Source organism: Helicoverpa zea, chromosome 5, assembly GCF_022581195.2.
Source record: "Helicoverpa zea isolate HzStark_Cry1AcR chromosome 5, ilHelZeax1.1, whole genome shotgun sequence".
Lineage (NCBI taxonomy): Eukaryota > Metazoa > Arthropoda > Insecta > Lepidoptera > Noctuidae > Helicoverpa > Helicoverpa zea.
Genome location: NC_061456.1, coordinates 9579479 through 9600040, shown reverse-complemented (window position 1 = coordinate 9600040; position 20562 = coordinate 9579479). Strand labels below are relative to the sequence as shown.

The 20562-nt window shown below is 38.3% G+C and overlaps 1 protein-coding gene across 5 annotated transcripts in view; it reads left to right on the top strand.

The window, feature by feature from the left end:
• Positions 1 to 20562, top strand: part of LOC124630327 (Golgi-associated PDZ and coiled-coil motif-containing protein-like) — a 48969-nt gene that overhangs the window by 19752 nt on the left and 8655 nt on the right. For 3 of the 5 annotated variants that reach the window (XM_047164186.1, XM_047164189.1, XM_047164184.1), the window contains exons 3-9: positions 13041 to 13095; positions 14617 to 14773; positions 15493 to 15598; positions 16474 to 16656; positions 17100 to 17225; positions 17574 to 17686; positions 18001 to 18096. In XM_047164186.1, the coding sequence (XP_047020142.1) occupies positions 13041 to 13095; positions 14617 to 14773; positions 15493 to 15598; positions 16474 to 16656; positions 17100 to 17225; positions 17574 to 17686; positions 18001 to 18096 (836 nt within the window). The remainder of the gene's footprint in view (positions 1 to 13040; positions 13096 to 14616; positions 14774 to 15492; positions 15599 to 16473; positions 16657 to 17099; positions 17226 to 17573; positions 17687 to 18000; positions 18097 to 20562) is intronic. The other 2 variants (XM_047164188.1, XM_047164187.1) reach the window with 1 other exon arrangement.

The window sequence follows — 20562 nt, the reverse complement described above, 5'->3', positions numbered from 1 at the left end:
TTTTTGCTCAGCTGAATTTAGAAATGTTAAAAGTTCCAAGTATACTAGTTTAATTAAAAAACAATGAGAGATGAAACCTAACCTCGAAATAGTTATTTACATTATAAATTATGCTAGAATCTAGAGAACTATGTAATAACTTACATCAAAGTGATCTTCACAAAAATAAAGTTGTACCCTGGGCAATAGTACTTTTGAATCTCGCCTTGCAAGTTTAAGCCACTTGTTTCGTATTTTTTTATTGTGAGGAACGTACACAAATAACTTATCAGGAGTTGTTTTGGATGTGTTCTTACACTGGTGGACCCCACAACACCTATGCCCTTTCGAATTCATATTTAATAACACAAAAAATGTAATTATTGCACGAGCGTTGTTTACTTGCGTCTTGTAATTTCAGTCGTGACGTCACAAGTGACGACATGACACTGACAAGCGTTTTCGCGCCGGATTCAAAGTGGACAGAGAAAAATGCAATTATTTGATAAAAAAACTTCGCATTTTCTTAAAATTAATAATTTTTCGTATAAAATAGACGTATACCTTCATCATACAAAGGAATTTAAAAATTTGTCATCATGCCTATTATAAATAATAGCAAAAAACAACTACGACTCCAGGACTCTTTTCACGATTGCGGTTCATAAATTATTATTTCAATATTTATGACATTACCATACCAATATAGCAATATAAAATGGGGAATAATAAGTGTAGCCACAAAATTATTTATTGGACACATGATTAAACTTCTAATTTTATAACTAAGCAACGGAAAAACAACATAGCAATAATAAACTAATTCGTCTTTTTTACAACGCCAACTACTATATAGAAAGCTTCAATTACTATTTTACTATTACTATTTATTTCATAATTACTATTTATACATTCTATTTTATAATTACTATTTATACATTGTCATCTAATTTACTAAATCGGCCTAATTTTGCCAAAAACGAGCCAAGAAAAACGAGATCAACGTTTTGCTTGGCTCGTTTTTTTTTTTTGATGGTAGAATTTAATTTGGATTCATTTTATTTAGCATATTGCCATTTATAACCTTCAGTTAAAAAACATTGTACTAAAAATTGAAGTTAGTGACGAAAACGAATCGCTGCAAAACCGACTCCACGTAGTCTTGTCTGCCCTACCCCTAGAGTGCAATTCAAAACCGCGTAGGCGCGGAGGGGCGAGGCGGCCTGCGAGCTGAGGCGCAGGTAGTTTCAGCGCTCGCCGCCGTGGCTGAGGCTGGCCGGAGCAAGCCGAAGCTGCGGTGGTGAGCGTGAAAACCATCTGCGACGATAAGCTCGCATGGGACCGCCGCCGGAGCCCCGCAGCTCCGGAGCCGTGACAGAAGCCATGCTTGCTGCATGTTGCATGCTTACTTCCATGCTGGGTCAATTAATATGGGATGTGTTATATTTTAAATAAAAAGCTCAGTAGGTACGAGTTAAAAAATTAGAAGGTAAATCAATATTTTTATGATGTCATTTAATAGTATTTAAGAAGTCTACTGTTAGAATGCATGCTACAAATTTAGATGCAAAAAATAACCATCATGCTGAGTTGTATTTAGAGTGGAAGATAACTCGTGGCTAAGATAGTATTATTTAGATGCTCGACGCTTTATTAATTGTGGCTGACTTAGTAATTTAGAAGGCAAAATACATTTTTGGGGGCGAATAATGATATTAAAAAGAAGCCTGTTTAATTAGCACCCATATAAAATCGTAAGCTTTCTTGTTTTATTGATTTTCTACATATTCTATGTTATCTACGAACGAAAATGCATTGTTTTATTACATGTATAAGGTACCTACCCTACCTATGTAAATCACTCTCTATCTTGGCATTACTGAATCCTGCAGAGACTGCTTTTACAAAGTGTTGGATTATCTGGTCCTTAGCTGCCTTTTCAAACCAACAGTATTTTCTATAGAAATTAGCATATTCATGAATACCAATAGTCTCACAAAATATTCTGGTAGGAAGCGGTACTTTACAGAGAAATGTGTCTTTTCATATTCATTTTGAATTTACTGGAATTCTGGTACTTACATTTATTGAAGCTTTGGGTGGAACATCTACATTTTACGTTGTAAACAGTCGTGAAATCGTTTGAATATGTATATTGATATCAAGTGCACCATCATATTTTGCGAACAGAATTGCTTTAAGGAAACCGTTTTACCGCACCGAAATATCGCAACTTGTTTGCGTTAATAAAAAGCTGATAAGAGGTTTGCCATTCTTTATATTATTTACATTAGGGTTTAAATAACGCCGCGGTGGCGACATATAATTGCGAATACATTAAAGATACCTCGTAACAGAACACCCGTGTTGCCATATAAAGTCATTACATTAAATCAATATGCGAAGAAAACGGGTTAGGACTCAATAAATGATAACAAGCGGCGCCGGAGTGCGAGTGGCGCGATTGTGCTCATACAGTAATTAAGCATTAATAATTTTCGATTACCGCGAAGCGTGTCCATCCACTGCTGACCACAGCCGGCTCGTGACAGGTTATGTGGGTTTTGAGCCGTCTGCTCTCGGGAGGCAAGAGGGGGAAGCTACACGGGTGGTCAACTGTCCTTTACAGGCGATTCTATACATATCTTTATTCATTACTCATTATGTCTTTGAAATTGTGGAGACTTGTATAGCACGCCCCTTAATTCATCGTTCAAATTGAATACATGCCATACAGTAAAGGCCGATATATGTACTTAACCACTAAATTACTTTTCATGATACCATCGTAGAGTTGCATTGTCTGTAACCAAGTGACTCACGTTTAACAGTTTGCTTTATTACCACTAGTCCTTGTTTTTGAAGTGTGATACTGTAGGTCTATAATAATCATGTTCATTCATATGTCCAATTAGTAGATTTGTGCAATCCTAAATTGCTCCGTTGACACATAGGCGTGAAGGAACAACTAAGCTTAACGAGCCAATTAATCGTATAGGCTGTTTTCGTTTCGAAAATCATTCTCGTTATTTGTATTTAATATCCAGCAAACGAAACGCAGTGATGATGTGAATCACTGTAAGTACATAGAAGCTGCGGTCATCGCCACTCCACTTGCTCCTCATTGGCGAAATGTATCGATGTTTCCTACCTACCTAGCTTGCAGCGATTCTGTTTTGTAGATTTACAAGTCACGCTCTAGAAAGCTGGTGCTTTGCTTACCTACCCCGATTGGTAATACACGCGTAAATTATTACTTTGATCAGACTTCATCTCCTTTTCTGTAGCCGCTTATAAATCTTTTTGCTTGTCCTTTATAATAGGGTCACGTTAAATTTAAACAAGGTTCTTGTATAATGTATTATGAAAATCAGGACTGTAATGTCTGCTGTCGACAACTGACACCACATTAAGTTGTCTATTCCAAAATGAGAATAACTCGTACTTGTTGACTGCGAATACATCGAACATATTTAATGCTTCATAGTTAGCTAGCCATTTATTTCAATCAGCACTGATTTATTGGTGGTATCTCGACGTAGATGTGATTTTACAAGATAATACTTATTTTCAATGCGTTGAACAAGTTAGTTATGATGATTTTATACGTAACACATTTTGCAATAACTCTATTAAACAAGCAATGCAGTCGATGCAGCTGGATAGTTATTGAATTATGAGACAGAAAAAATGAGAAGCTTAAGTAAGCATTGGTCGTGGTATGTGCATGCTACAATTAGTGTGCTAAGTACATATATGTATGTACTTGATGGAGATGAAGAGGTAGATCAAATGAAAGATGGACAGATTGCCCAGAAGTCCCAGAAGTTGTCATGACTAGAAATAATGTTAATTCAATTAAATGTGAAGAAAATGACCGCTGGCCGTAAGAAATGGCGATATAAATAGAAGATGAAGAAGAATTTACGTCGAATTCTGCATTTAAAGCACACATATGTGATTACGGTTTTATGATAGCATTGCACTTGAAGCTACAACCTGATCTAATACAATAAAGAGTCAATATAATATCTCGCAATAACCATAATGTTATTAAAATGCTATGATTTTATCGTTCCCATAAAATGTGATGGAATTCCTGACTGATACTGCACTTCACTTTATTGCTTCAGGATATAGTTACAATGTTTAACATTACTTTCTCACATTCGTTATCCTTTGATACCCACTAGGAAGCAACAGGCATCTTATGGGGTGTTGATGTAATGTACTACTGTTCAATGAAATCATCGTTTCACACGTTCAATATAGAGTCTCAATCACGGTTACTTCAGGCGTTCAAGTTTATAACATAGTTGTTAGTCTACCTTAGAAACGATATGTTAATAAGTTGCAATTTATAGTGTTGCAGATGAAAAATAAACATGACTATTTGCTTACATTGAAAGGATGACATCGGACATGAAGTAAGCTGGCCAAGGTCCGACTTCACATAAAACATCACTTGAACGCGTCGCAGTAGCGTACGAGTTTTGCAGAAATGGGTATTCCGTCACGCCTGTACACGATTTACCTTTAATATGATAATGCGACAGGTCTGCCTTTCTGCGGTTCGTGGGAATCGCTCGCCGCAGGCCCGAGAATAAACTATAACCAACGTTTAATTAGGTTCCAATGCCTACTTACCTACACACGTGCAGCGGGTTGACGAGTTCTAGTAACTCGTCGTAATAATTCTCGATCGAGTAATAACTATCGACGTTAAACGTAAATGCAAAATTTAACGACACCAAGCAATTACAAGCCCTAGTCTTACAGATCTCCACAACTAGCAGGGTTTGTGCTATTGGCAATCTCAATTCCCTGAGATGGGGCATCCGGCTGTAAAAAGGAAATCTCGAAGCTTTCCTTTTGTTACTGCTCCAGTGGCACCGTCTATGCGACTATCTCTTTGATTGACGTGTTTGTACTACTTCGTTAAATATTTCATGTTTGTTAGTTTTAACTTCGCTGGTGATTTATGCCATGCTATAAAATGTTTATTATAAACTTATGAAGTTTCATGTTAAAGTGAATATCTGTATTTAAATTACTGTAGTGTATGAAATAAATGGACTCGATACCATAGTTATTTTCCGTTGGAACCTATTGATTATTTCGGGCTTAGGTGTAAATTATGACAATATGTATTGGCTGAGTATAAGTGGCAAACGTAAACATTGGGCGCAGTCCGCGCACTGCACGCATGTGTCAGCAAGCGTGTGCTTCCTCCACATCGCTTTACGTTAACAGCTAATGGGCTTTTATGCTCTTTTATTACCTCATAATGTTGGAAGCTCTGTCTCGCAAATTACTTGGGTGTGTGTTTCTGTACCTATTCGCTAACAATTTTTAATTTGATTTTAATGCGATTTTTAACAGTAGTATGAACAATTCTCATTAAAATCAAAAGAACGCGAATGAGCTCGTAATCTTAAATTATTTTAATTTCATTTAGAATTTGGACTTCGTTCAGATTTTCATGTTTTGTGGAAAACCTTGTACAACCCGACTTCACAATTTTGCATTTTATAAATCTGCGCTGGTGAAGATTCACTGTGGGCCTACAATAATTAATGAGATTAATTACACAGCAAGTTGCCGTTTTCTCTTATGTTCGTGATAGATACTTTCAAGGATATTCAATCAATCCTCAAGTCTATGTAATAAATTATTTTTCATAAGTGATTATTGGCGTCGATGTGAAACACAACGCAATTAGTATGAGGGACGTAAATGAGTAATGACTTCGCACACATCGTCCCACACAGGTCAATGGCAATCACTATTATTTTCACAATTACCTCACTCAGAGAAATGGCTGTTTGATTAGCGTGAAGCAATATTTCGTTTACCAGCAAATGAACTTTAAATAATTTGTTTCTTTCACACGACGTCGTAATAAATATGTGTTATCGTTCGCATGCTAACCACTTATAAAATAACACATCAAATTATACAAAAAGCAATGCAGCAATAAAATAAATAATACGATAGAAAAACGATTCGTTATCTAAAGATAGATTCATTTGAATAAATGTCGTGACGGGAACTGTAATTTATTGGTATAAGTTAGCTTGAGCATCGCTATACGTACTAAACCGCATATGATTTGCATTTTTGTCTCTACAGAAAGGTGTTTATTGTTATTTCTGTTTATTTTGTAATCTGTTGTCGCGCCAACGCCTTCGTGTGAAAGAGAATATTAATTTGGAACATATCATCCGTTCTCAGAGTTACCATTTGCCCTACGCTAATGAAATCGTGTGGGGTTTTCGTGGATTTTAACATATTGCAAAATGTTTTCGCAAATCAGAAGCTTTTACTGGAATTTATTATGTGTAGCGTACGTGACTATTCAATAGACTTAAATCGTCTGGCGTAACGTCCTCGACAGCTTTGTTCTCGGATGCTTATCTCGAAAGCGTCGCGTCATTCATAAATGCTATTGTGTTTCCTCTCCCTATTCAGGTCGTTACTTGATACGATGCACAACTTATGCAGCTTTAAGTTTCCATGTTTTGAGGTTTGACGGTGGTGATGCGGGCGGGGCAATCCTATGAGGCCGCGCGGCGGGATGCTCCTGCGGTCCACTTTGTGGTCCGCTCGAGCGTGCCACCATCCTCGGCGGACGTCGTGACCGCAAACACAGGGCTAGCCTCGCAAACCTGTTCCCTAGCCTTCAATAGATTCATTGAACATTACTCTCGTCGCCCTTGATGTGGTTGAGTATTGCGCTACAAAATTGCTTGCGATGGGAAAGTCATTCAAAACTAATAAAAGTATCTAAAGGATTGCAGTTCAAATTGCAGTATATATAAATAGATGTTACACAAATAGCCCAGCGTACTAGATCGCAATGCATTCTTCGAATCCAAGTTGCATGATTCATGCCCTTTAGCTTATGCACCCTTCGTCGATGACTTGATGCCAATTTTACTGCTCAGTGGAACACTCATAAACCACTGCATACGTTTATAGCTTAAAATCGCTTTTATTGTTTGTTGTTTTTATGGGTCTGGGAGCCTGTTTATTAACATAATAAATTTTATTAACAATCTACTATTGGTACCCTTGTTGTCGTCTCGTTCAATAATATACCCATTGTGAAGTATTCACCTCATAGGCGCACTCCTTAAGGGAAGTAAAGAGAATATAGTATGACAACTTTTTTCTTATGCCTTTTCTCATGAATCTATCTATGTTGCCAAGAAGCAAATAATGTTCTGTTGGAGGGTTTTCTATTCGTTTTGTGTATTTTAAGCTATTGCAGTTTCTGAGGTTACCTACGTTATTTGAAATTCTCAATTGAAACCCGTTCTTAATAAAACATCGCGTAAGGATTCTTAAAAATATATATTCGTTGTAAGTAATAATGCTTTACAAAACATACGATGTAGTATAATATTATATTACCGTATCCGCTTTCTTAATGACGTAGGAAACAGAACTCTTCAGGAATCTCATGACCTTGTCATTGAATTCCTAATCAGCTCAAAATTGTGTGTGAATTACACAAAAATGTTTATCTTTTAGTAAAACATTAAATATTATCTCACTTGTAGTCATTATCAGTGCGGTTTATTTTAACAGATACAAAATTACTAAAGCCTTAAATAGCTGCGCTCAGGTGTCTTGTATCTTGAAATATGTCTTGCAAGAGACAAGATATAAATTCAAGTTGACACCACTTTACTTCAAGCTTAACTGGACTTTATAACATACTCATGGTCATGACTTACTCTATCCAAAACAAATTGCATTCAACCATTTGGATATTTAATACCACGTATCTACGTATGTGCGTATACAACCCACAATTTGTCATTATGATTATCTCTTAAATCACTACTTTTGTCTTAATCACCTGAATATTATATTATAATATTATGTACGTCTTTGCTACGACTCTTGATAACTGTTTTCGGTTATTAATTCATTTGTATTAACATTAATGTGCTTACGGCATATTATATGTGCTAAGCACCTTATGCAATTCATAACTTGTTTTATAGGGTATTCAATTTCATGTTCTATTAGACATGGTTACAAACAAGAATATTATTCTCTTATGTCACTTGTTAATCAATCTTAAGTAATAGAGATTTTTAATTTAGTTTATGAAAAGTTATGGTGATGATTATTTTAATTGAAATTTACGCAATCGTAATGCTGGTGTCATACAAAAGTAATAGCAGACCGGACATGATAAGAACATTGGGATTAGCATATCGCCATTGGGTTGCAGCGCATGAGTTGTATTGATTAGTTTCTGAGAAACGTGTGTCGCGAAATTGTCGTAGACAACACGACGCGACTGGCGCGCGGGAAATGAATGCCTGCGCTTGCTCGCCAGGTGCGATCACGATCAAATCACACGAATGAGCTTTAGCATGCATATTGCATATTGTTTCATTTAATTTTACATACCTATCAGTGTACTCTGAGAATAAAATATCTGGATGCGTTTACAACCATCGTGAACTCGTCAGTATAATTATTTAGTTAGTAAGAATTAGTGTTTATGTACTGTTCTTAGGAAATGAATTAGGCATCTTCACGTTCTTTATCATTAGTTTCCAACGATGTAGGAGTTAAATTAAACACTTAAAACGGCTTCACCATGCACTCATTCCGGGATTCAATTCATTCTTCAACAAGATAGTTGACAAAAATAAAAGAAATAGTTAACCTGTTCATTTATCCTAGTTCAATAATTACCTGCGTATCTGAACTGTAATGTGAAATAAGATAAAATGGTTTGGACAGCCTCCAACAGCCGAGGCCAACACTTGTCACTGTGATTACACCGAGGATCATTTGTTAAGCGCTACGAACTGTTACTTCACTGTCTCCATTGTCATTACCCGTATGTTGATTTGTGACTCCTTGTGTCTCAACATTGCTACTACGACATGCGTTGGACAATTCGCCAATACGACCTGAATGTTTGTGTAACTACATCTTGTGTCATTTTTTTGTTATCTTGATGGAGCTTCCACTTTATTGATTAGATATAGATGAATTTGTTTTTTTTTCCGCCGTTGGCTATTGGAAACCGTCAATAGGACGAAGTGAAAAGCGGTAATAACTCTTTGGTGGAGATAGAGCAAATGGGTCGAAGCGAGCTCCCCGCCGCGCACTCATCCACTACTCATGCTTGATAACATCCATTTCCTGGGTGGCGATCCATCACCTTTGCACCTCGTACTCTCACCATTGTTCAAATGTAAGCACATCTGGTTGATCTTGTATCATTCATAAAGCCTTCTAATCGATCGGTTTAGAATATTTTTTATGGTAATGCACTCGATGCTGCATTACAAGCTTAGATTCTAATGTAAGTTTGGAGATCAGTTGCACAAGCATCAAGTATCATTGCAGCGTGGGCGTGTGTACCGCTATCGGGTGATCTTGTTCGCCTTAGCCTATGTGTGAACTATGGGTGCCTATGCTAACCCACATGAAAACTTTACATAAACTTGAACAAGCATTAAATTTGAACAAGCGTGACATTTTTACCTGCTTAGAATGTTTATTCTCTGGTAATTCCAGATTCCAGCCTGTAGTTTGTACAATCGAACGGTAGTGGGGGAATTTGCATATTGACTGACAATGAGTGAAAAGTTAGAGGACAGTTGTGTCCCGGCGTGATGCGACTGCAAGCACGACCGGGACGCATGTAAATGAAGAGTTGCACACGGTGCAAGTATTTGTCAGACACATAAACAATGCATGTAGGGCGCTCAAGACAGACGAAACAATGACCTCATGTAGACTTACAGGAAAGAGCTATTGTGCAGTTCAAACTGGATTGTATTCCAAATTATTTCCATCCATTCATTCTATGCGTTTGTAGAATAAAAAAAAAACGATTTTGATTTTTGTATCGATTTAATATTTTACTTGTTATTTGAAATTGAAATAATATGTTGTCTTATCCAAACCTTTCCTATAGGTACATACGTCGCCCTTCAGGCTCTAACTAGAGTCTAGAAATACATTCCTAGGGCACATTTTGGAACCCGATTTTTTCAGTACTCTAATGTAGGTAACAAAATAAAATCTAATTTATTTTTATGTACATTTCCTAGTTGTTAGTATCGTCCTTTATAATGTTCTAATTGAATTTAAGTATCTGCCCATACGCAATGTAGTAAAGCAAGACGCGATCGCATTGCGAGGCTAATTCAATTATAGTTGTATATCAACTCGTGTGGTCCCCTAAACATGTCAGACAAGATACGAGAACTTTCATGTTAACTCGTATAGTACTAAAATGCGATGGCATGTGCTGTTATTCATGAGACTCAGATTTCATCTCCACAGACGTAAATGTGTCGACACACAGATTGGGAGATTTATTGTACTTGCTTTGCATGAATTGTCAGATCTACTTGTATGTGTAGCTTTTCGTGGAGCGCCGGCGGCAGGCGCGTGCGCACCGCGATCAAATCATTCGTGTATCTCTGAGATGCGTGCAATGATATCAAACAGCGGTGAATCAATCTTCCGTTTGTTAGTCGTTATCTGAGATCGGCGCCCACACCGCGTAAAACAGTCTACTCAAACGCAGCGTCAATCGCTTTACTTGCATTGCACCTTAAACTATCCGAGTTTATGCTGCTCACAACTCTGCCGCTGGAAACGCTTTATTGCCAGAGACCAGACATATCGCAATAACTCGCAACTTAATTAGGGAAGAGATGAAAGTAGTTGGATACGTTGTCGTTGAAGTTGGTATTTAAATTGCCGAGGGCCATCCGTTCTTAGATACTCGCGTTTTATTGCGGCCCTAATGAATCGTATTCATTGTCTCGCAATACAACTTAACTGTGCATTTAGCATAATGGTTTTTATACTATATCGTATATGTTAAAGAAGTTAGAATTCTCATTGGTGTTATAATATTCACGATCGCTTTTAACATCAACAAACGCCCACTTTATGTTCAGGCGATAATGATCTTGAAATCAGCGTAGGTCGTGTTTATTGGTGTATAGTGCGAGACATACTCATCCCAAACAATGTCGGTTAAATATTGAGAGTGCAAGCCTGCATATTTTGTTGTGCATTTACTACGGCTGTTCCTTCACATAGGCATTCACGTAGGTTGTTTATGGTTGTTGCATGTATGTGCATATAACGACGTCACAATATCTTTGTGTGCCAAGGATAATTGCAAAGGGTGTGGTGCTGAAAGTCTCGATGAGAACCGTTGTCGATAGGATACGTAAAACTACCAAGACTGCGCGTATGACTAGAAACTTTGTTTTGACAACTGTGTTTTGAAATAACAATTTTGCAAGAGAGGAGTTGAAATTTTATAGTTGTGATTAAATAGTCGCTACTCTTACCGTCTTCCCGTGTTAACTGACATCAAGATGTATTGTTATAGCTTTCAATATAGAACCATTCAGATATTAGCTTAGAGCCTGCAATCAGTTTCAAGTATTTTTTTGATTCTGCATAAATACGAAGGAAAGAAAGAAGGATAGTTTAATAACCACGTCAATTCATACAAAATTATATTTCAAATAAAAGTAAAAAAAGACCACAAGAAGTAAAAAAAGCACGAAATGTGTTCCTCTGCTGGTCCGAAGTTTTATGTAACAGTTCCAATTTCTTTGAACACTTCTTCCAAATCAAGTAACATTTCAATAAAATTCAAATTTCAACTTTATAATTAACATATCGAAATCGGAAAGTAATGGCAATTATAACATTAATTATGTTATCGATCATAAAATGATATTCCCTACTTGCGTTCTGTTGATTATCTTGAGAGCTAATGACCGCCTTCGCTATTATTATTTTACAGGTGGGCCGCTTTGAGTCCCGTTCGTGTAATGGTATCCTTTTGATAATGACTCGATAATAAATCAAGGTCCAGGATTTACAATTGACGTGATTTAAATTAACTACTAAAGCTAAAGCTCAGACTTTTAGATAATAGTAAAGTCGTGAACTATTCAAGGGCAAATTAATAACATATCTTTGGTATTAGGTAATAGGCTCACGGCTTTTAGGTCACAGGCATTTTACGATTGTAACGGTATTATAAGTTCTAGATTAGGACATGCACAATCTGTTCATATTTGCTAGTCTGATGAAGGCGACTTTTACATGGCTGGCGCGGCCTGTCGGTGCGCTGCGCTTGCGCAGGTCGGCGCTAACTCCCAACATCCACTCAAGATCATCTTGACTCTCGTGTACTCAACTATTTAAAACAGTACAACGATATACATTTCCGGCTTAGTAAGCACTCATTCGTATTAGTATTCAGCACTACGGAGATAAAGAGTAAACTCTTTAATATTCTAAAAGAAAACTGAGCGACAATTCTTCGTAATGTTGGGAACCGCATTCCTTGATTCAATTTACTTCTAAAATTAACTAGAATAATTTGTATAGATACAATTGAATAGACTTGCATTTACATAAAATGATGTAGTTAAACAGATATTTCCTTGTAAGGGCCTTGTTAAGCGTTGGGGCGGGTCTAATCATGCTCCATTTATAATCCCACGTGTACTCTGTGTAGTTTGTATTCTTTTTGCTGCTATCTGCCGATCTTGTTTACCGTTTAGTATAAATATGATCGACACCTTGAGTACGTACCTAGAGATAGATGAGTTGTTCAATTGAATAATCAAGAATCGTGAACTATTCTTCGAAATAGCAATGAGATCATAAAGTGTACCACGAGTCCACGACCTAAATACTTAAATGTTATGTTCAACGTTAGTAATAAAATAAATCATTGTGGAATTGGCGGGCAGATGACATGTAAACTGTGTATGAGGGTAGGCAACCGCAGGGCACGCGCTGCGAGGGTGCACAAGTCAAACGATTTATGTACCCGTGTCGACTCGAGGACATCACCCTGTGTTCCTCTAATTCGGATTTACGCCGCCATTGATTTCGGCTGGAGATTAAATTCTATTGTGCTGAATCACTTCCATGACATTCGACACTACTTATTGTTGATATACGATGCCGTCCATTTGTTTGGGAGCTTTAACCGTCGGGGATTAAATGATTTTTTTCTCTATTTGCAGGCTGAGCTCGTTGACATGAGGGCAGAACTGGTGCAAGCACGAGCCGCGTCAGCTGGTAAGATGTGTTGGCATTTGTAACTCGGATATGAATGAAGGTTCTTTGAAACAAAGGTTTTAGACCATGTAATAATCAATGTCACCCACTGGTCGCAGTTGAAGAATTTTCGGTTACCCAATATCTCGTATTAGAGTCATCAATTGCGGAAATGGCTTACATCATACTTACGTGCAATCGGCGAACAATTGCAGATATTGATTAGAGTGGTGCATCGTCCTAGATTGAAATACTATTACTGCTTGATAATAATATTCTCTTGCGACACTCTGATACGGCGATGTCGTGCCTCTGCTTAATGCTCTATGTACACATCATCATTAATACTATTTGCTGAATTATTAATCTTTGAATTTTTCAGTATTTTTTGTTTTGGAATTACTGTATATGTAGGTCATGAGATTTGTGAAGTACAGATTGCCAAATATGGCATAATATTAGGGGTTAAAGTATGAAATTGCCGTTTTATTCTAGTAGATTTTTGAATTGCCATAGAGTCTTCATGGTTTGAGGTTTTCGAATGAAACTCTTTTCACATGGTTTCTTTGATGTTCTTCTCTTAAAAAAATGTGAAATATTTGATTATCGATGTTCAATTGTTTGTGTTATTCAACTTAAACAAGAAGGAAACTGCGAAAATTTGAGAAATTTTTGAATATGAGTTCCAACGCGGAAGTGAACGGCAGAAACAGCCCGCAATATCAATGCTGCATTTGAAGAGGTGTCTGCTAATGAACGCACCGTGCGATTTTTTATTAAATGCTTTCGTGGTGGAAACTTCGACTTGAAGAACGAGCCACGAGGAAGACCGCCTGATAGGTGATTAACGAAGAATGAAGAGAGACGGTGAACGCCGATCCTAGTCAAACTATCCTGATACCCAGCCGAATACCGAATAATGTTGAAAAAATTAGCAGTAAAACAGCCACGACTCATGAATCGACCTTCACCGTTATTGCTCCATGACAACGCGAGGCCTCATACAACAAGAGAAACGTACGAAACGTTTTAACTCTTCAGGAACTGCAGTTGGAAACTATTAATCTTCCTCCATATTCGCCAGACCTTGCTCTAACGGACGACCATTTTTTTTGTGATTTGGACAATTATCTGCGTGACAAGAAGTTTTCTTCCCAGGAGACAGAACAAAATTCTTTCACACAGTTTGTGCAGTCTAGATCCTCAGAGTTCTATCGTAAAGGCATAAATAACCTTCCTATTAGATGTCCGCAATGTATAGGTAATAATGACAACTATTTTGATTAAATAAGTTTCTTAAAGATTTAAAAAAATTACAATTTAGATTTTCAGTACAAATCGGCAATTTCATACTTTAACCCCTATTATTAAATTGATATTACCTCAAACGGTCAGTAACTAACTCTTCATGCAGCTCACGAAAAAGCTCAAATTAAGATAAGATCATGAATGTACCCTTGTTTCTAAGGCCCCGTTCTAGCTCCCAAAAATCAGTAGTATAGAAGCAATTGGCTGTGTGTGAAGTTGTAAAGTTGAAAACAGTGTGTGAATGTACAGGGGGATGCCAGGAGGGCGGCGACGCGGCCGGCAACGTGACGGACACGGCGCGTGCTCGGTCCGAAGCCGCACAGCTCGCCAGAGAGAACGCCGCGCTCCGGGAAACTGTGCTCGCGTTACATTCCGAACTCTTTGGAGCTAGGTAAGCAAGCATTACTATCATCAACGGCCTCTTTACATCTATAGAAGATTATTTAAGCTGCATCCGTGTCACATTTTTTGGTTTTGGCACTTGCGCTGATAGCTAACGAGGCCTATACGGGAGTGACTGCCCCGTTAGAAACGTCTGCAAACGAATTGTGTTCCCGGTAACGTTGTGTTCCCGGTACGTGCCATTTCGTTTGGTGACATAGATCGCGCTTTATCGTAGATTACTACAGGCTCTATAGAATAACTTATCCACTAGATCATTCTACACAGGTCATGTTCAGATAGGTCCTATAGGTACCTTGAATGTTAATAAAAGGTACTATAACGGAGAATAACCAACAACAACAACTTTACGAGTGTCCGCAGGGTCAGTGTCAATTACCTTGCTTTTATGGTTTAACGTGAAGTGTATAGCGAGTCGTGGAATGGCACAGTATGATAAAACAGTTTAGTAGTGGGCAACTGAAAGTATCAGTCAGTTTTAGTCTTATAGAACTTATAGTAACTTATAGATGTCCAGTGTTACAAGCACTTTACTTAAAATGTAACTGCAGTCACATTAAATACATTTACCAGTGGCTATTAAGAGCAACAAAGGTTTATTATAATAAATTCCTTTTATGGCAAATAGTTTAATATCTTACAGATCTTTACAAGATTAAGTCGTGTACAAATGGATTTTTTAATAAATCAAAAATGTGTATTTTCCAGATTGGCTACAAAGTATTTGGACAAAGAGCTGGCCGGCAGGATACAACAGTTGCAGCTACTCGGCAGAGACATGCGCGCCGAACTGAGAGATTCACTCTGGGCTCAAGTACGGCTTCAAACTTCTTAATTATGTCTGCTCCAGCAAAAACAAAGATTTGAAATATATATTTTGTAGGTATTACTGTTTCGTCATTTGATATTTTGGCCTTATCTCTCTCACAAGTAGAGCAGGGCTAAGCCGTTTTTAATTTTGGACCGTCTCCGACTTATCTTTATTTTGACTAGAGATATAATTTTAAGACAAAGGATAATATAAAAAACGCGACGGCGAAACAACGAAAGTGAGTACATACTCACTTTCGAATATATAAAATTAGTAAGGATTAGCTACATTAACGCCTATGTAAGCATGTTACAAAGACGCTGTGTGTGCGTCGCGACATATTTCTCGAAATCCTGTCTGTAGTGGATGTATTCGTCTCATCGGTGACTACGTTGAGTATTGTATTTGAGTATTTCGTATTATATTATTGTGGAACTTGAGTCATAAGAAAATTGTTCCTTCAAGAAAGTCTAACTGGATGCAGCAAAGTCTCCATGTAAAGATAAAACCTTTCATGACAGTCTGGTAAAAAGTAATAAAAAAATATATAGGCAGCTGGGAAGAAAAGCAGCACATTCTCGGAGACTGATTAAGTAGTGATAATATTAGGACAACGTTTTTTTTCTCTGCCTTAAGTTAGTTGGGGTCAGCGCAATGTGTTTTTCGCTCTGTCAGCTGTTATGAAGTACACTGAAGATAGTATGAGTGCCTTTTCCCAACTATGTTGAGGTCGGCTTCCAGTCTAACCGGATTCAGCTGAGTACCAGTGCTTTACAAAGAGCGACTGCCTGTCTGACCTCCTGGTGTCCAAGATATAGTTAGAAAGTACATACAAACGAATTGCCTATTAAATAAAGTTATATTACATCAATTCACAGGTGGAAGCGGAGATCTTAGTACAGCGCCACAAGACATTGGTCCGCGTGTGTCGCGGCGCGGGCGCGGCGCGGGGCTGCGGGCGCCCGGCGCCGGCCGCCGCGCCCGCCGCGCCGGACTGCGCGCTGGCGCGGACCGTGCGCGTGCGACGGTCACCGCATTTGGGGCTCGGGATTTCTGTTACTGTAAGTTTTAAATATAAAGTATATGGGAAACGTGAACGCCACGGCACCGTGCAGCTCCAACCCTTAAATCGTAATTTTATAACGTCAATATAAAAAACCGGGTGACAGCGAGCTTGCAGCTACCTAACAAGAACCCAGCTGCAGCTGCGCTTTGCCGTGCCGTGTCATGTGTGCCATGATTTTAAGTAGGTAATATTTTAGTTGTCTATTACAATATTTTTTTTCTTAGCCTACACTGCCCCACTGCCACGTGTTATGGCAGTTATATAGGGGCTTCTCCTATCTAAATATATAATTTGCCACAGTTATCCAAGCCAAGATCCCCACAGCATTACTTTTTTAACTTGAACTAGGTACTTTTTGTAAAAAAAAAAGTCTTAGAAATAAAATATTATGTATTAGGACTCGCAGCCGTTCTACAACATATGTTTCATTGACCGCAGGGTGGTCGCGAGCACGGCGTGCCGATCCTGATCTCGGAGCTGGAGGCGGGCGGCCCGGCCGCGCTTACCGGCGAGCTGTACGTCGGCGACGCCATACTCGCCATCAATGATGTTGATCTCACACAGGTAACTGCTGATATGATATACACGACTATCACTGAATATTAGCCAATCATAAGGCTAAGAGTGAGTTGCACTATTTAACTATAACGACAATCAAACCATACCTAACCAGCCATAAAATTGCCGCCTATTGATCATATTCGCTGGTTATGTTTTAGCTATCGTTATAGTGAAATGATGTGCAACACACCCTTTAGTATGAGACATATACAGTATTCATAAGTTGTTCTTTTATATGCATAGCTTAGAAACTGGTTCACTCCAAAAATTATAAAAAAAGGAAAATCTAAGCTGCCAAACACGCCATTCTCATTACCATTAGTGACTAGTCTGACTAATGATTTGTTCCAGGCTTGTCACAAGGAAGCCGTGCAGGCGCTGCAGAGCGTGAAGGGCGACTGCGCGCTGTGCGTGCAGTTCATCGCCACCGACGACGACGACAGGCTCTCCGAAGACAATTATAGGTGACGCACTTGAAGTGGAACAAGTAGGAATAGAGGAGATGATGTCTGGTTATATATGGCATTTACTCGGATGTGGAACTTTTGTATTTTCATTGAGAGTTAGTAGGAATAAAAGTTTTAATCCAAAGTAAGATAGTAAATTGACATTGTGCATCACGTATACCAGTGGTTTAACAAGAGTGTAACAAAGAGCAAATCCAGCTTACACGGATACGGCCAAAGCCATTGTAAAATGGCTATACGAATTAGATTAGTTTTGTAATTTAAGGCTAGACACATCATATGATTCGATAAAGAATGTTATGTTCGGTCAGGTTCCCGCTGTATCCTGAGGACGGGTCTGTGTTCGGCGCGGAGGGCGACGGCTCTGGTGCTACGCCCACCGCGCCGCGTACGCCTGACTACAACAGGTATGTGAACAACAATTAATTACGCGTCCTGAGGGGACTTCTTTCCATACATCGTCTGCCTCGCGGTGGAGAGACAACGAGTGGAAGTGCCGTTGAGCAGTTGCGACGCAACTTTCTCACTCCTAAGAAAATATCGCGCCAAAATGCGGGGGACAAGGAACGTTTCTAGCTCCGCCCTTACACGCCTTCCTTGGAACCCGCCCATTGCTTTCAAATTAAATCACCGAAATGTAGAATTTAATTTTTAAATGTGTGAATTTGGCGACACTGGTTCTCGTACTGTACAGGTGTAAGAGCAATTCCACCCGTTCTTTCTCTTCTACCTAGTCTTTCCTCTACTATGTTGGCGTTGGCTATCTAACCGCAAGCAGCCGAGTACTAGTTAGTGTATAGTAAGTTCAACTCAGTCTTGCGCGCGGCCTTATGTGTGGGTAACCCTTGTACATACACAGTGACTTTGTGTGCGTGACAAGAGGTACAGTCGGGTACAAATACAGTTATTTAGGGGTTACGGCTGTTTAAAGAAAAATAGTTATTACGTAATTTAATGTTTATTTATTTATAATGATTCTGAATCGCTACTTGAAAAATCAAATGATGAATTTTCGGATTCGCTACTCTCACCGAGGTAAATTATAAATTTTGTCTCCATGTCAAAATGTCTATAGTATTTTTCTTTTTTCTTTTGTACATGTCGACAAGTATTATCCAACATCCCTTCATCAATATGACTTAAACGTTCATTTATGAGTTTCATTATTTCCGTCTTATTTTGGTCGACATTACGCGAAGCAATATTATTTTTTAAAATTCCTCACACATTTTGTTTACATTATTATACTAGATTATACGTCTTTTTACATTCTTAGTCCACACTTTTATTTATTGTCCGCGTACCCCGAGACCTAGAAAATATGTAAGGAGTATTTAATTCATCTTAGATATTTCACCTCATTTATTTCTTAGATACTGTCAACGTCAATTTGAAAAAAACTTATGAGAAAATAATGAAAAACTGTAAAATGTAATAATAAAAAGCTTTGAATGTTGTTTCATTTTTTGAAACGCTACCTGACTCCTTAAACATTTTCTCCGTGAAGAACTAGACATTTTCGTAAACGACTGTACCCATAACAAAAAGCGATGAGAACACGTCATGCTCGGACGACGTCACTGTCACACGAATGAAAGTTGTATATTTACAAGCCGACGCACACATAGGGCCGCGCGCAAATCTGAGTTGAACTATCTATACATGGAGCGAAGGCCTGTCTGATCACCTCGACCCAGCAATACCTTCATACTCACCGCAGTGGCGGATCTACCGTAGTGGGCACTATGTGTATGCACACCGTAATTTACTTGTGACGTCGTGTACATCCTTATTTACTTGCCCTATACACTCCATTATATTCTTCCCTTGTAAACTCCTCTATGTTCTCCCTTATGAACTTCCTCATATACTACCCGTACGTACTCCCATTTTAAACTATCTTATGTACTACCCCTATATGTATACTCACTTATGTATTTAATATTGACTAACCAAAGATGATAAACATGTGTCATCATCATCTTCCTGCCCTGTTCCCAAGTCATTTGGGGTCGGCGCAACATGTCTTTTTCTTCCATTCCTCTCTGTCAGACGTCATACTTACATCCACTCCCTTCTGCTTCATGTCCTCTTTCAGGCAATCAATCTATCTTTTCCTCGGTCTACCTCTGCCTCTCCATCCCTCCACATTCATACTTAGCACACTCTTTGTAGCATGCGTTTCACACCGTCTCATCACATGCCCATACCACGACAAACGCTGACCTCTCATTTTTCTGTCACTGGCGCCACTTTCAGGCTTCCTCTGATAAACATGTGTCACACAAACAAAATCTAATATCAATATGTCTCCGTAAAACTGCCGGAACACATTGCAATGAACGCTTTAGTAGGCGTTCCTAATTGTACATATGGACTAACCGTTAAATACATTACAACTAAATATGCAGTAAATGCAATAACATATTGCTCACAACGGAATATCATAAAATTGTAGCGTTACGACAAGGTAAGTTCTAAGTTTCAGGGAAAAGGCAATGAATCTTGTAAGATGAAAGGATTAGTTCCTGCTTATGGGCAATAAATCTCAGTTTGTGATTAGTCACAGAAAATTAGCGGTAAAGTTCAATATGAATCCAAATAAATATAAATTAAATTACTGGTGCTTTGACTGTGGTTGCAAAGGACAATGGGCAGATTGGTATACCCCACCAATAGCAATGTCATATATATCATTGGATAGGCCTTTTTATGTAGAACAATATTTACTATGACAGCTTTGCTGAAATGTTTGTCCGTTCTGAGATATAGATCAAAAACTGTGCAAAAGTTAGAACTAAGTAATCTATTGATAACTCAAGTTTTTAAAGGAAAATCTAAGAACTACTAAGTGTAAGTCTTGTATATGAAAG